Source organism: Heptranchias perlo, chromosome 1 (genome assembly GCF_035084215.1).
Source record: "Heptranchias perlo isolate sHepPer1 chromosome 1, sHepPer1.hap1, whole genome shotgun sequence".
NCBI classification, from domain to species: domain Eukaryota; kingdom Metazoa; phylum Chordata; class Chondrichthyes; order Hexanchiformes; family Hexanchidae; genus Heptranchias; species Heptranchias perlo.
In genome coordinates this window covers 139,794,192-139,811,438 of record NC_090325.1, presented here as the reverse complement: position 1 = coordinate 139,811,438, position 17,247 = coordinate 139,794,192, and the positions used below count along the sequence as shown (strand labels likewise).

At 39.9% G+C, this 17,247-nt stretch overlaps 1 protein-coding gene across 2 annotated transcripts in view; it reads left to right on the top strand.

Annotated features, from left to right (window-relative positions):
* Positions 1-10,336, top strand: part of mnd1 (meiotic nuclear divisions 1 homolog (S. cerevisiae)) — a 64,084-nt gene extending 53,748 nt beyond the window's left edge. For both annotated transcript variants that reach the window (XM_068007894.1, XM_068007979.1), the window contains exons 6-8: positions 6,814-6,928; positions 7,908-7,952; positions 8,077-10,336. In XM_068007894.1, coding sequence (XP_067863995.1) covers positions 6,814-6,928; positions 7,908-7,952; positions 8,077-8,183 — 267 coding nt within the window. In that variant the 3' untranslated portion in view covers positions 8,184-10,336. The remainder of the gene's footprint in view (positions 1-6,813; positions 6,929-7,907; positions 7,953-8,076) is intronic.
* The last annotated feature ends 6,911 nt before the right edge of the window (positions 10,337-17,247 follow it).

Genomic DNA, 17,247 nt, shown 5'->3' with positions numbered 1-17,247 from the left:
GGATCTGTCTCGGGGCCTCAATTATTCACAATATTTATTAAGAACTTAGATGAAGGCATAGAAAGTCTCATATCTAAGTTTGCCGATGACACAAAGATTGGTGGCATTGTAAGCAGTGTAGATGAAAACATAAAATTACAAAGCGATATTGATAGATTAGGTGAATGGGCAAAACTGTGGCAAATAGAATTCAATGTAGACAAATGTGAGGTCTTCCACTTTGGATCAAAAAAGGATAGAACAGGGTACTTTCTAAATGGTAAAAAGTTAAAAACAGTGGATGTCCAAAGGGACTTAGGGGTTCAGGTACATAGATCATTGAAGTGTCATGAACAGGTGCAGAAAATAATCAATAAGGCTAATGGAATGCTGGCCTTTATATCTAGAGGACTAGAGTACAAGGGGGCAGAAGTTATACTGCAGCTATACAAAACCCTGGTTAGACCGCACCTGGAGTGCTGTGAGCAGTTCTGGGCACCGCACCTTCGGAAGGACATATTGGCCTTGGAGGGAGTGCAGCGTAGGTTTACTAGAATGATACCCTGACTTCAAGGGTTAAGTTACGAGGAGAGATTACACAAATTGGGGTTGTATTCTCTGGAGTTTCGAAGGTTAAGGGGTGATCTGATCGAAGTTTATAAGATATTAAGGGGAACGGATAGGGTGGATAGAGAGAAACTATTTCTGCTGGTTGGGGATTCTAGGAGTAGGGGGCACAGTCTAAAAATTAGAGCCAAACCTTTCAGGAGTGAGATTAGAAAACATTTCTACACACAAAGGGTTGTAGAAGTTTGGAGCTCTCTTCCGCAAACGGCAATTGATACTAGCTCAATTGCTAAATTTAAATGTGAGATAGATAGCTTTTTGGTAACCAAACGTATTAAGGGATATGGACCAAAGGCAGTTTTGTGGAGTTAGATCACAGATCAGCCATGATATTATCAAATGGCGGAGCAGGCACGAGGGGCTGAATAGCCTACTCCTGTTCCTATGAAGTGCTGTAATCTACAAGGCTACGGACCAAGAGCTGGAAAGTGGGATTAGGCTGGAAAGCTCTATGGCCTCCTTCTGTGCTGTGAATTTCTATGATCAACCCTCTCCGTTACTTCATCAAAGAACTCAATCAAGTTAGTAAAACACGATTTTCCTTTAACAAATCCGTGCTGACTTTCATTCATTAGCCCATACTTTTCCAAGTGCCAATTTATTTTGTCCTGGATTATCGCCTCTAAAAGTTTCCTCACCACCGAAGTTAGGTTGACTGGCCTGTAATTCTCTCTCCCCTTTTTTGAACAGTGGTGTAACATTTGCAATCCTCCAGACCTCTGGCACCACCTCCATATCTAAGGAGGATTGGAAGATTGTGGCCAGAGCCTCTGCAATTTCTACCTTTACTTCCCTCAGTAACCTAGGATGCCTCTCATCTGGATCGGGTGACTTTTCTGCTTTGAGTACTGCCAACCTTTAAGTACCTCCTCTTTATCAGTTTTTATCCTATCCAATATCACTACTACCTCCTCCTTTACTGCTACATTGGCAGCATCCTCTTCTCTAATGAAGACTGTTAAGTAGTAACAGGGCTCATGAAGGGAAAATAAGCCTTGGGTGTAAGCATGAGCCTGCAGCCAAGTACAGAATAGCCTAGCCTCCTGTTTAGCTGCTGTAATTAAAGTGAGGCTGCATGAGATTCTTGTGAGGAAGGTTATTTATCTGCGCCACTCTGTAGCACAATCCCATAGGTCATGATTGCAGCTTGCTTACAAGAGGTGAAGTCAAGTTTAAGGCCACAGCTGACTGCTGCTGTCCCTGCACACGTGCGCACTGTATGGTGCACAGCAGCTGCAGGTGTTCTTACTGCAGATGGCACAGCTCAGCATCCGTCTCTGCTGATCTAGACACTGAAAAGGCAGATTCTCATAGTCATTCCTAGGTGGGTTTGGCAGGGTCTGCAGAAATGATTGGTGGCATTTTGGTAGATGTGACCAAAGGGGCAATGCTGTTGCCTGATCACTCTGATGTGCCACCTTTCGTGCAGTACCATGGAAAGCACGACTTGTGATTTGGGTTGCTTCTCGAGAACCTCCTAGCGTAATGGTTAGTCAGGCAGCTTTGTTTGGGAAGGGCCTCGAGTACCCCTCAGGCAGGTTGACCTGCCTGTCATCCATCCACACCTCCTTTTTCTCTGAACACGTCAGCTCAGAGTATCCGTTTAGGCAAAGCCTCTGCCAATAAATGGTGCTCAGTGGAAAAAAAAATGTCAAAGGTCACAAAGGTTTTTAATGATAATTAAAACAACACCAAGACAAATTCACAAGTAGGCATAAACCACATAAGCCTGCTTCCAAGTCTGCCAGAGGCCTCCTCCTCACCAGGTTTCCATGGACGAGCTGGGGACTTAGTGTCCAGACTTTCCATCACCCTTTTAAATATGCAAAGGAAGCTCCCAGAAACCCTGCATCCTCCAGAAAATTGGGCAGCCCCAGAAACTCATTAGGTGGATGGGACCAAATCCCACTAGATTTTCTGACTGCCATTGTTGTTTTTGGGTGTGAATGTAGTGGAGACAAAAAATCGGTCCCTATATCCTTTTTTCCAGTCCAGGTGGGGATAGACTCACTGCATTTACTATATTACAGAATCCAGCATTTGAAGTTTTTTCTATTTTTAGCACCAACAGAGGACCTTTTCTTTAAGCAAATGCAGGTAAATGTACTGGGTCTATCTCCTACAAAAGTAGGAAACCAAATTATTTTTCAACACGAACAAATCATGTTTGAGAAAACTTGTGCGACATCTAGTGCAGCAAACACAGTACTGGTGCACCACTTATTTTTTATTAATGCTGACAGACCTTTTCCTGATTTCAAAATACACATCACTTGTTTCATATGTCATTTTTGTGCTAAAGTGCATCACTCATTCCCAAATAAGGCAGAGTCAGAGCAAAGCTGTTCTCTGCCAATTCTGTACCAATAATGTGCTACTCACCCAAACCTCTTACACGGGGCCTTTGTTTCCTATTCAAACTGCCCTTATGGCATTTGAGATTGCCAATTTGTTGATAGATTTGTGCTGCAGACATTCTCTTACTGGGAATGGGTTTGAGACTATTCGTGCTACTGTCATATAAGGCCATTACAAGCTGGCAGAGAGGGGAGATTTTCATTGCAATTAAAGCCAAGTCAAAGAGTTGAAGAGGTTCTAATCTGTTGCACCATACAGTTCCTGTTGAATTTTTAAGTTGAAAAAAAGTCCTTAATGTAACTAGTACAGTATGTTCAAATTATCCAAATTGTGCTTTTGTCTGACGTCTAAATGGTAAATGCACCTTGTAGCATTAAACAGACTAAGTCAGAGGTTAACCCATTGGAATACCCTCCCTAAATCTCTGCACCTCTCTCTCCTCCTTTTAGACCCTGATTAGAACCCACCTCTTTGACCAAGCTTTTGGTCACCCTTCCTAATCTCTAACTCTTTGGCTTGACATCCATTTTTTTTTCCCTACATGTCTCTGTGAAGAGTTTTGGAATGTTTTTCTACATTAGAGGCACTAACAAAATGCAAGTTGTTGTAGTGTTGGTGTACTGAATTTGCAAATTTCAGTTATGGTGGCTTTGGGAGCACTGCAGTTGACTCTAGTGCCTACTGGCTAAGGAAGGGGAAAATCAGCCAAAGTCAGCCATTTTAATCACTAGAGCTACCTCCTGGATGTCACGTGGGGACATGATCGAGCTCAGCTGTGATGCCCCACCTTCCCCTTCCCATGGTCAAAAAGCCTGATAACATACATGAGGCATGACCGCTCTGGTGAGGTACCCAGTGAGCTCCTGGCACTTGTGGAACTGTACTACTGCATGAATCACTGGTTTCAGGAAAGCTAAGGAAAAACAAAGTGCACATGCAAAAATCTTCAATGTTTGTGAAAATACTTTGTGGGTCAAAATTATCGTTGGAATATTGAACCTGCTGCACCTGTTGAATTGTTTTTTGGTGATTTTGGATTCAAACTTGATGTTATCCTACATTACAACAGTGATTACACTTCATTGGCTGTGAAACACTTTGGGATGACCTGAGATCGTGACAGGCGCTATATAAATGCGAGTTATTTCTTTTTGTATGTAGCCACCACATTTTGGGATTATTTTGACCATTTTTCCACAGAGAGAATTTGTGAAAGAATTACTTTTAAATGTTGGATTTTAAAACAGAGCCTATTTGCATAGGTTTAAAAATGAAAACCATAGGTTTGAAGCATTCTCAAAGTATGTATTAAAGCCAGAAATTCATGCTGTTATTCAGGAGGACTGGGAACAATCCCAGGGGCTTCCAACAATCATTCACACTGTAGGATGATGGAATGTTCCTTCCTGTTGAGCTTTTCATGATGCTAGTTTCAAAGGGAGGGGGCACGGATGCAAGTTTGATTAGCAGCTCTTCTGGCCAACCACTGGAGAGGGACCACGAGCCAAGCACCAGCTTCCTATGGGGCAGAAATGAGGTGAACAAAGACCCGCATGTTGACAGTCAGATTTGTGTAAAGATAAGCTGTGGGGGCCTTCTCTGAAGTGGGAAAAGTCAGAAATACTGAAGAATAGTCAAAAGGCGTAGAGGACGATTTTCAATTGGTAGATGTTCGTTTCTCGCCTGAAAAACAGGCAACTGGTAGTTGAAAATCGGGGCAGGGGAAGGCACTTCAGCCATCCCATTGATGCCTGTGGCGCACCTGATGCAATTTTCAGGCAGGCCTGTAACTGTGCAAGCAGTTCGCCCACCTGTTTCCAGTGGGAGAGTTCTTAAAAATGCAAATTGGAGTCCTATGCCAGTTGTAGAACCCATAACTGCAATTATCAGGTACAAATGAGTGGAGCGGTCCTTAAAGGCTGCTTGAAAAAATGGTCGAGGAAACTTTTGATTTTTATTTCTGTACGGTGAGGAGGAACAGGAACGAGCCAACCTGTGACCCACCAGCCGGACCTGCTGGCCAATTCAATTCAGCCGGCTGATTTGCCACCCTCCCACAACCAGAGAGCTGCTGCAAGGCGTCCGCAGCTCACAGGCTGCATTTAAATGAGCAGGCAGACCAACCACTCTGCTTACTTTGCACCTGTTTCAGGAGAAAGTTGAAGATCACCTTCATCATGTTTAGCTCAAGTAAGGTGATTCATTGATCTGGGGAAGCATAGCTTGTTCTTTATTTTGTATCATTACCCAAAGATGAGCTGTACTGATTTGAATTAAATGAATCTGATCATAATTATGGCTTTATGTTCACTTGCTGTGAAAGAAAGCAGCTGAATGATTCATAGCAAGCCTCACCTCACTAAGTATTCGCTCCATCTGCCTTCAGAGAGATTGAAGAAGGTACATGTGTAAAAGATATAAATATCTGGTTCAGGTCTTAAGGGGATATTATTGTTACACACACTGCATGACACTATCTTACAAGTAGATATAGGGCAATGTGAGTCAACTCCCATCTAAAAAAAAAGAAAACGCTCAGATTGCTTATGGGAGGAACTGACACCATGGAACCCGAGAAGGTATCGACAGTAGACCTGGATTTGTAACGGTGCCAATGCACCCACTTGGGTGTGTTGCTGCTACTTTTGCGATCTGTCATCCACAATTGTAATGTTTCTCACCCTTTAAAGCAAAAAATGCACTTCCTTTTGCTAGGCACCCGGCCACGCAACTCAAATGTATTTTTAGGGTGAGAAATGTAACTGAAGCTACCATGAGGTATGTTAAGCTGTCGCAAGCTGAGATGTAGATCTTTTTGTTGACTGCCAGATCTAAAAACCATGACGTACTTTTTGCTTGAGCACTGCTAGGTCACAGGTCATCAAAGTGAGTTTATCTAACAGAAAACCTAATGTAGATTATTCTGTCCTCATAGTCAACAGTTGATTGGTGAACAAGATGCAGGTGATGCTTCTATAGGTTCCAGAGGAAGAGTTGAAGCGTCCTTTCCAAAGCAATTATTCTGATAATGTGTGGGAATATTAATAGTGATTATATACCACTCTGAATACTCATCTAAGTATTTCTTCCATGTTGCTTCTATGCAGTAGCAATAGTTATAGCAAAAAGTCAGAGTGGGTGCTACTTATAGCCTGATTTTATAAATATTCTTTATCCAAATTGAGCACTTTTACCCATTTTGTAAAGGAGAGCTATGTCACCTTTTAATTTCTGCATGTTGCTTTTAGTGGTTTTTAATAGTTTCTTTAAACTAAGAAGCCATTGTTGATTATAGTAAGATGAACCTTCACACACTCCTGATTTTCTTTTGGGTTTAACTGGTGACTTTAAAAATGCTGACTGTAGCGTATTGTGCATGATAGGAACATCTAGTGGGGCTAACGGATGATGGGTGAATTTTATCTCCACTTAGTAAAAGAGGTATCCAATGTTTTGGTGCAGCTAACAATTTGCAATGCATTGAACAAGAATAACTTTATTCATGAATTGATCTTTAATCATGATTACATTTTGGCAATGTTAATCATAATAGGGTTCTTCTGTGTTTAAAATGTTTTAAACTTAACCACTTGTAATTCTACCCATTTAATGTAAATTTGAAAACTATTGCCTGCAGGGGTTCTCTAGCAGGATTAATAAATAATTAGCCATTAGCTAATTATTTGTTAGTTAATGGCCATTTCTCCATGGTGTCCACCAAAGTTGCGATGAGAGATCGGGAGAACCCCATGGAAATTCAGGGCTGATGACTTTTAAACCTGCTATGTTACATTATCAATTACAAATTATCTGTGCATAATGGCATTAAAATGTTTATTTTAAAAATAGGAGAGTCGTGCAACTATGTTAAAAGAATTGGAGGGACTTCGACACCAAAGGAATCAGTTGAAAACAGAGCTGGAAAAATACCAAGAATGTGATCCAGAAGTAATCGAAGAAATCAGTGAGTAACTAATCCATTTAGTTTAGTCAAAATAGTTCTGATATTTGCATTCTGAAGATTTTGCTTCTCTAAATTAGTTTAAATTGAGGTTTAGATAAACCCAAACGACACTTCCAGTGGAGGTGCCTTTGGACCTGTGAAGTGGAGGTTACTAAACAACCTGATAATGGCTAAGCAGTATATTTTGATGTTTTGGCACAGTAACGCGTGCTTACCAGTGAAGTATGATGATTTCACATTGCCTTAAAAGATGATGCTGTACCTGGAATGAGCAGTTTTCAGTTCCAGACAGTATGGACCTAGTTCCTTTTTTTTTGTGAACAGTGTATGGTGACTTCATTATATTGAGAGCTGATGATACAGAACTGCTCTCTATTTGGCAGTGGAGGGTATCAAAGCATTTAGTCATACAAACTTGTAACATTGATTGTTAGAGTGCATCTATAATGTATTTTTCATATCAGTTGGTGCAGAATATATATTTTTTTTAATGGTTGTACGGCTGTAGTAATTTCATTGCTGTGAGGCTGATTGACTGGATCGGGATCAGCTGTATTTCTAAATCAAAATTGTTTGTAGATTATCAATATGTTGAATGCATGATAGGTGGTATTTTCTTATCCAGTATTTTCCTACCACTACTTTGATAGCTGTGTGGTTACCCATTTTTTTAGGTTGACCACTGCATCCATCCTGAAACATGGACCATGACAATTGACCAAAGAAGTAAACAAAAAGGAAACTATTTGAATACTTCTTAACAATGGTAACTAGTCTGTTGGGTTTGGTAGCTACAATCCGTTACCTAGTCTAAATTTGAATTTAAATTGATGCTATATAATCCTAATCTATTGCGATTTCTGTTGGTACAGTAGGCAGATAAAATATTACCCTGCATATTCCCCAGTTAGGAAGAATAAGTTTGTTAAGTACGGGTAATGTGGCCTTTCTGAATGATTTTTTTTGTGTCTTTTTATAGGGCAGATAAACAAGGTAGCAAAAGATGCAGCCAATAGGTGGACTGGTATGTTACAAAAGACCTGTATTTCACAGTAAAGTTATCACAGTTCTTTATTATCCGTTTCCAAATGTCACAATGGAGACTCAGCTGTTCTTTAATGTTAAGTCATTTCTGTTTGTTCTTCTAGATAATGTGTATGCCATAAAATCCTGGGCAAAGAAAAAATTTGGATTTGAACAGAATCAAATTGATAAGGCTTTTGGAATTCCAGAAGATTTTGACTATATTGAGTGATGGTTTCAAACTGTATGAATCCGTCTTGCTTTTGTTTTGAGTTTGTATCAAACTGTTATGTTTATTAAAAATATCTAATTTTACCACAAGAGAATTTAAACTTCCACGTCTGGGCTCTCGGTCTTGTTGAGTTCAGTTTGCTTTAGATACTTTGAGTCTTCTGTTACTGCTGTTTAAATCAGTGTTTGCAGCAGAGAATAAGGATTGCAAACTAGGATCATTAAAATTTGTGTTATTTTGTACCCACGGTATACATAGTAGGATGTTCATTGGATATATTTTTGAGAATATTGGCATCAAGCAATGGCACAAAATATTGTAGAGAGAAAGACCTTTTATTATTTTTTTGCCACTTTCACATAGTTGATTTTGTTTTATTTTGTACATGCTTTATACTGGGAACCTTGATTATCTGCCATTATGAAAGACAAATTCCTGGCAGTTATTGACAATTGATGGATAATGGAGTCCAGTTAAATTAAACAGGAATTGACTAAAGTAGTATAAAGATGTATTCTACAAGCCAACTAATAATAGTATGACCTGTATATAAGTCACCTGTATTAAACAGAGCAATCTTCAATTATGGTCACCCATGGGAATGACGGATTAGCCATAACTCACAGATGACCACTCTGCAGTAATTTTTATTAAACTGATCCTGATAAAACTAAGAACAGTTTGTTCTATACGCTAAGTGACCCAGTTACATGTTGTTACAACACTGTCTCTGATATCCCAACCTGAGAAAAATGTTTATCAAGTGAGGCTGTACTGAATATTCTTCCACTGCTTCAATTTTTCAAAAACAAAAGGAAAATTACTGTAGTGCTTTGCTTCATTTCGCAAAGAAGGAAACAAAACCGTGCCAGGTACAAATATTTGATCCAAGTTGTATTGAAATAAACAAATAAAAATGAGGAAAGTTGAACCAGATTATCTAATGCAACAGGACTGACTACACTATACTTATGTTGACTAAGTCATGAAGAAATTGGGACATGATAAGATTACTACATCTACTATGCCAGAAATGTGGTCTATGGGGCTGTTATATAAGTGAATTGTAAATCAGAAATTTGTATTACTGTAATAAATATCACATGCAATCTTAAGCAAAAACCCAGCCTATTACTTACTTATCATAATTGAAATAAATACTGAACTGTTTCAGTGCAAAGCTTCTGAAGATAGCTTTCCCTGTACAAAAATGAACAGAAATTATCAGGGCTCCTGTTCATGGGCCTGACTGTACATAAAGCATGAATTAAGTAACAATAAATGTAATGGCAAATGTCAATGAAAAAACAAACCACTGAATGTGGAAGGGTTGCTTAGATAGATATTAATTTAAAATATTGCTGTATGTTTACAGTTGAGACCCATCACTTGAGTGCTCTTAATCAGTGGCAGCAACCACTTAGACTGCAGAGTGCTAAGTGCCTCCAGCAAAGCTGGCATTATATTTCAGGTCATGACTTGCACTCTGCCTCCCAGGAAAGAGCTCTGCATTCCTGCTCTTTGTCAGTTCTTTTTTAATATTAGTAGAGTACAGGCAACTTTTTCATGAGTTTCCCACCCCATCATTGCTGCCAGACCTAATCTGTATTCAAGCCCAAATCGCACCTGGAGCCGGTGATTCAGTTTTCTTACCTTTCCTTTATTAGCTGAGGCATAGAATATAAGAGCAGGGAGATTATGCTAGAACTGTATACAACATTAGTTAGGCCACAGCTTGAGTACTGTGTACAGTTTTGGTCACCACAATACAGGAAAGATGTGATTGCACTAGAGAGGATACGGAGGAGATTTATGAGGATGTTGCCAAGATTGGAGAATTTTAGCTATGAGGAAAGATTGGATAGGCTGGGCTTGTTTTCTTTGGAACAGAGGAAGCTGAGGGGTGATTTAATTGAGTTGTACAAAATTACGAGGAGCCTAGATAGAGTGGATAGGAAGGACCTAGGGGTTACGGGGAGCGGGCAGGAAATTGGACATGAATTTAGATTTGAGGTTAGGATCAGATCAGCCATGATCTTATTAAATGGCGGAGCAGGCTCGAAGCGCCGATTGGCCTACTCCTGCTCCTATTTCTTATGTTCTTATGACCTATTTCCCCTAGCAAAGATGATGTGGAGATGCCGGTGATGGACTGGGGTGGACAAATGTAAGGAGTCTTACAACACCAGGTTATAGCCCAACAGCTTTATTTGGAATCACAAGCTTTCGGAGCTTTCCTCCTTCGTCAGGTGAGTGTAGGAGGAAAGCTCCGAAAGCTTGTGATTCCAAATAAAGCTGTTGGACTATAACCTGGTGTTGTAAGACTCCTTACATTGGCCCTAGTAAAGAGGTCAATTAGCAGGGGGCATAGATTTAAAGTGATTGGTAGAAGGATTAGACGGGAGCTGAGGACATTTTTTTTCACCCAGAGGGTGGTGGGGGTCTGGAACTCACTGCCTGAAAGGGTGGTAGAGGCAGAAATCCTCATCACATTTTAAAAAGTACGTGGATATGCACCTGAAGTGGCATAACCTACAAGGCTACGGACCAAGTGCTGGAAAGTGGGATTAGGCTAGGAGGCTAATTTTTGGCAGGTGCAGACACGATGGGCCGAATGGCCGCCTTCTATGCCATAAATTTTTTATGATTCTATGCATAATGCATCAGCTCCTGCACAGCCTGTCTTCACCCAATCCAATATCCATCTCTGACATGCTACTTGTTTGCTGCCATTATGCATACTCTGGGTATAATAAAGGTGAGACATAGAAATTGACTCAAGGAATATATAAATGAAAGTCATGCAGAAACATTAGGTGACAGAGGAAAGAAGAGAATTACAGAAAAGGTCATAAGGAAAGAGTGAGTGAAATAGCTGTGTACAGAAATACAGGCATTACAATGAAAAAACTGCATGACAGTTGTATGGAGAGAGAAAAAAATGTAGAAGAGAAAGACAGCACGGGGGACATAAAGAATTAGACTGAAAGACACTAAGAAGGTTACAGAAGGAAAAAGGGGGCTTGTATTTATGCAGCAGCCTATTGTATTAAAACACTTCTGAACATTTCACACACAACTGTTACAGATCATTACCTAGTGACGAGTAATGCCACGGGAGCTCTACTAGTTATATATAAAACAATACATTTGAGCATGGTGTAATGCCCCTGTTGTTACATAACAGGATCCTTCAACTCATTAACACCACAGAAGACCTAATTTTTTTTTAAAAATTGTTCCAAGTTTAGTATGGTCAGAAACTCCATTATTTATTTCTGAAGTAACAACCTAGACTATTGCCAGTTCTTAATCAAATTCTGCTTCTGATGTGTTTGTTTTAATTTGACTGCATAAAACAACCTACAATAAAAATGAAATTAAAATGATTGTGGAGAACGCAGTTTTAAACTATGTTCAAGGTGGGGGATGGAGGGGAAAAGAATGGTGGAGACGTGATAAAACTACCGAAATTATTCCCGTAAGTAACTTAACAGGTGAATAATAAAAGAGGCTTTCATGGGCCACATTTTCACAATTCATGAACTTAATTTATCCTAAAATCTTCAGCAGAATCCAGTTGAACAGGAACAAATAAGAACATAAGAAATAGGAGCAGGAATAGGCCAATCGGCCCCTCGAGCCTGCTCCGCCATTCAATAAGATCATGGCTGATCTGATCCTAACCTCAAATCTAAATTCATGTCCAATTTCCTGCCCGCTCCCCGTAACCCCTAATTCCCTTTACTTCTAGGAAACTGTCTATTTCTGTTTTAAATTTATTTAATGATGTAGCTTCCACAGTTTCCTGGGGCAGCAAATTCCACCGACCTACTACCCTCTGAGTGAAGAAGTTTCTCCTCATCTCAGTTTTGAAAGGGCAGCCCCTTATTCTAAGATCATGCCCCCTAGTTCTAGTTTCACCCATCCTTGGGAACATCCTTACCGCATCCACCCGATCAAGCCCCTTCACAATCTTATATGTTTCAATAAGATCGCCTCTCATTCTTCTGAACTCCAATGAGTAGAGTCCCAATCTACTCAACCTCTCCTCTTATGTCCACCCCCTCATCCTCGGGATTAGCCGAGTGAACCTTCTTTGTACTGCCTCGAGAGCAAGTATGTCTTTTCTTAAGTATGGAGACCAAAACTGTATGCAGTATTCCAGGTGCGGTCTCACCAATACCTTATATAACCGCAGCAATACCTCCCTGTTTTTATATTCTATCCCCCTAGCAATAAAAGCCAACATTCCGTTGGCCTTCTTGATCACCTGCTGCACCTGCATACTAAGTTTATGATTTTCTTGCACTGGGACCCCCAGATCCCTTTGTACTGCAGTACTTTCCAGTTTCTCGCCATTAAGATAATAACTTGCTCTCTGATTTTTCCTGCCAAAGTGCATAACCTCACATTTTCCAATATTGTATTGCATCTGCCAAATCTCCGCCCACTCACCCAGCCTGTCTATATCCCCTTGTAGGTTTTTTATGTCCTCCTCACTCTCTACTTTCTCTCCCATCTTTGTATCATCTGCAAACTTTGATATGTTACACTCGGTCCCCTCCTCCAAATCGTTAATATAGATTGTAAAGAGTTGGGGACCCAGCACCGACCCCTGCGGAACACCACTGGCTACTGGTTGCCAGTCCGAGAATGAACCATTTATCCCAACTCTCTGCTTCCTGTTAGATAACCAATCCTCCACCCATGCCAGAATATTACCCCCAATCCAGTGATTCTTTATCTTGAGCAATAATCTTTTATGTGGCACCTTGTCGAATGCCTTCTGGAAGTCTAAATACACTACGTCTACTGGTTCCCCTTTATCCACCCTGTACGTTATGTCCTCAAAGAACTCAAGCAAATTTGTCAGACATGACTTCCCCTTCATAAAGCCATGCTGACTTTGTCCTATTAAATTATGTTTATCCAAATGTTCCGTTACTGTCTCCTTAATAATAGACTCCAAAGTTTTACCCACCACAGATGTTAGGCTAACTGGTCTATAATTTCCAGCCTTCCGCCTACTACCCTTTTTAAATAAGGGTGTTACATTAGCAGTTTTCCAATCTGCCGGGACCTTTGCCGAGTCCAGAGAATTTTGGAAAATTATTACCAAAGCATCCACAATCCCTACTGCCACTTCCCTCAAGACCCTAGGATGTAAGCCATCAGGTCCAGGGGATTTATCCGCCTTGAGTCCCATTAATTTACTGAGTACCAATTCCTTAGTGATTTTAATCGTATTTAGCCCCTTCCCCCCTCGAGCCCCCTGTTTGTCCAGTGTTGGGATATTCTTAGTGTCCTCTACCGTTCAGCAGTTTTGCCATCTCCATGTTTCCCACCATTAATTTCCTGGTCTCATCCTCTAAGGGACCTACGTTTGCCTTAGCCACCCTTTTTCTTTTTATATATCTATAGAAACTCTTGCTATCTGTTTTTATATTTTTTGCTAATTTATTTTCATAATCTATCTTCCCTTTCTTAATCAGTTACTTTTTGCTGTCTTTTGAAGACTTCCCAATCTTCTATCCTCCCACTAAGTTTGGCTACCTTATATGTCCTTGTTTTTAGTCGGATACTATCCTTAATTTCTTTACTTAGCCATGGCTGGCTGTCATTTCTTTTACACCCTTTTTTCCTCAGTGGAAAACGTACATTCTTTTTTTCAAACAACATCAAATTATTTTAAACACATTCAACAATCTGTTTTCTCTGGAAGCTCATCTGCACAAGATGTTATTGGTGTAATTTGTCATAAGATCATTAGGGTGACAAATTACATTGTCATTGCACTGTTGCTATGTTCTGATGCACAATGTGCTGCTATGTTCATGGTGAGTCAGAATTCTAAACAAAATCATTTATACTATTACTTCATATTAGGATTAGCAGAATACTAATTAAGCTGATTTAAAAAGTGAGTGACTGTTTTAGAACTCTGGCGCATTACTTACATTTATCTAAATATCTATCTCATTAAAAACATTGTATCTTGCATGAATCTTCTAATTTGATTGATCAGTGAGAATGTCTCCATTCCCATAAATCAATCAGATGATTGGTGAATTAAATTAGCTGCCTTTAATATTTCCAAGTTTCTCAGTGAGTTGGTGCCCATTGCTGATTCCTGAGCTGCTTGTTGACTGGCTTCATCTGGAGTTAGTTACTAAACTATTCAAATTTTCTTATTTTATTTCATTTCAATTATCATTACTTTTTATTTTTACCTTTCCTGAACTCCAACTCCAGAAATGCCATTTGGTGATACCATGTTGTGATTCAACCCATTTTCAATTTTTGTTTTTTAATTCCATTTTAATTTATCAATTCAGCACCAATTGTTTGCCTTTATTTGTCATTCTAGCAATGGTTTTGCTCCTGAACGTTTCTAAATGGACGGAACATATTTTTATATGCAGCCATTTTAGGAGGTTATACCCATTTTAATCACATTTCAACAGACCATTTTTAATTCAAGAAAAAATGAAATATTGCAGATGCTTAAAATCTGAAGCAAAAACAGAATATGCTGGAAACACTCCAAGTCAGGCACAGCATCTGTGGAGAGAAGTGACAAGTTAACATTTCAGGCTGCAGCTTAAGTTTTGTTACTGTCTAACACACTGGAAACAAAATATAGAAATCAGAACTGCGGTTTAGTAATGTGCAGGTGTAAAATAAGATATATTTGAATTCAAACATAATGAATACAAATCATAAAAGTAAAATTTTTACTAGTTACCTGGTCATTTGTAACTTTGGGAAGAGACTGCCTGATTTTCATAATCCACTGATCACTGTTGTCTTTGCATTCTTGGGCACAAGTACACTCTAAATACTCATAGGCAATTTTGTGGCTATCTTTCAATTTTTAATCTATAGTTCTGCACATGCATTTACAGATGTTATGGTAATTTAATGTGCCAACTTGATTTTAGTCCAAACTGCAGGAATTCTTGTGTCAGTGATTTTCTATTACTAGCATAACCAATTTAGTAGATCTATATACAGTATGGACCTTTCACATCTGATGACATTTAAATTATGTATTATGACTAAGAGCGAGCTTTTGCTAAATATCCAGGCCATGTGTTGTCAGTGAAATAACCATTAGGAAAGCTAATTTTCCAATGAGTTGCACAAGATAATCATTTGTTGATTTGGAAAATGATACATTTGCCAACGGTCCATGGTTCATTAATAATTTCAGTGGTAAGCAGCAATCATTTAATAAAGCCTGGCTTTGACCTGTCTTTCACTTTAGCAGTTTGTAAGAACTATTAGACTGATCCTGGTTTGTATAAATCTTATCTACGCTCTGCATGGATTCAATTGAACAAAATTGGAATAGGTTTGAAGGTCATAAGGATAAGTATAGACCCAGATGATCAAATATTAGCCTTGTTGAAACTGTGGGAATGTCATCTCTGAAATGTAACCAGCCAGGGTTGAATAATGTAGGTTGCAAAGTTATTCTGATATTCTGGAGTCATCTGTCAAATCATTTTTGGGTATTAAGGAAGAATTGAATATTTTACTAGTAATTATTCACTTCCCTGATGGAGTGACTATTGGCTCAGTGGTAGTATTCTCACCTCTGAATCAGAAGGGTTGGGTTTGCGCCCTATTCCAGACTGTCCCAGCAAGTGGAAACCTGAGCGCCAGCTCTGAATGCAGGATTTATCACTCCATCGTAAAGAGTAGGTGGGGCTCTTTAGCCTTGGTTGCTGCCCACCTAGGAGAAGGTACTCTGCAGATACAAATTGTGAGGAAGGCAATGGGAAACCACCTCAGCTAGTCTTCCCTAGTAATTGGCTCAAGAATCTCGTGAGACTTGAATACGTCAAGGGCAAAGCACAACAGATGGGTGGACTCACTTGCCTCAGGAGATTAAGTTATGGGGAGCCTATGACTGCAAATTGCATATGATCTGGCAAACATGGAATTGATAGACTGGATAAAGTATTTGGTGTTGGGGAGGGGGGTGGTGAGGGGGAGAGAGGAAAGAGATGACCTCTATAGGTTGGCTACTTGGCTCAGTGGTAGCATTCATGCCTCTAAGTCAGAAGGATGTGGGTTCCAGCCTCATGCGAAGATTTAAGCGCATAATTTAGGCTGAGACGTCTGAGCATTAGTCCTGCACTATCAGAGGTGCTGTCTTTTGGATGAGACGTTAAACTGAGGCCCTATCTGCCCTCTCCAGTGAATCTAAAAGATCCTATGGCACCATTCAAAGAAGAACAGGAGAGTTCTGTGGTATCCTGCTGAATATTTATCCGTGAATCAACATCATTAAAACAGATTATCAGGTCATTTATCTCATTGCTATTTGTGTGACCTTGCTGTGTGCAAAATTGGCTGCCGTCTTTCCCTACATTACAATAGTGACTACACTTCAAAAAGTACTTCATTAGGTATGAAGAGCTTTAGGATGTTCTGAGATTGTTAAAGGTGCTATATAAATGCAACTTCTTTCTTTCTTTACATGGCACTGTGCCATATCCCTCGTGCTGTGATGATGCCCATGCCAGGAATTTCCTTGGAGCTTGTTCTCTCTGCTGTCGTAACTTCATCGGGAGTGCATTGAGAAGCTGGTTTATGTGTGTAAACAGGGTTTCCGCTGCATTTCCAACAAGGTTATAGCGGCCAGGGAGCAGCTAGGAGGAAATTCCCAGCCCATGTCCAAGAAATAAATTGCCACTGAAGGACAGTTTATGAAAAACTAGAATACACTAGTGGACTAAGTCATGGTGCTGCCCATGCAAAGTCCGGACAAAGTAAATTTCCCTCAGAGTGTATTAGGGATGGTGAAGATCTGCAGCTTTCAGTGCTTATGAAGCTCCAACTAGTGGTAGAAATGTGCAGCTATAGGTAAGGCCGTGTATGAAAGTCCTGATGCTCAAATATGGAGTGCATGCCATAGATAGCAAATTTAATATATTTCTAATCAATCACCCATGGCATTCCACATGGTTAGTCTGAGGCAACAGTCTGCCACTGATGTGAAGCTTGTGCTGTTAGAGTTGTTGTTCACTGCATTCTGTCCCGTCCGAAGCTA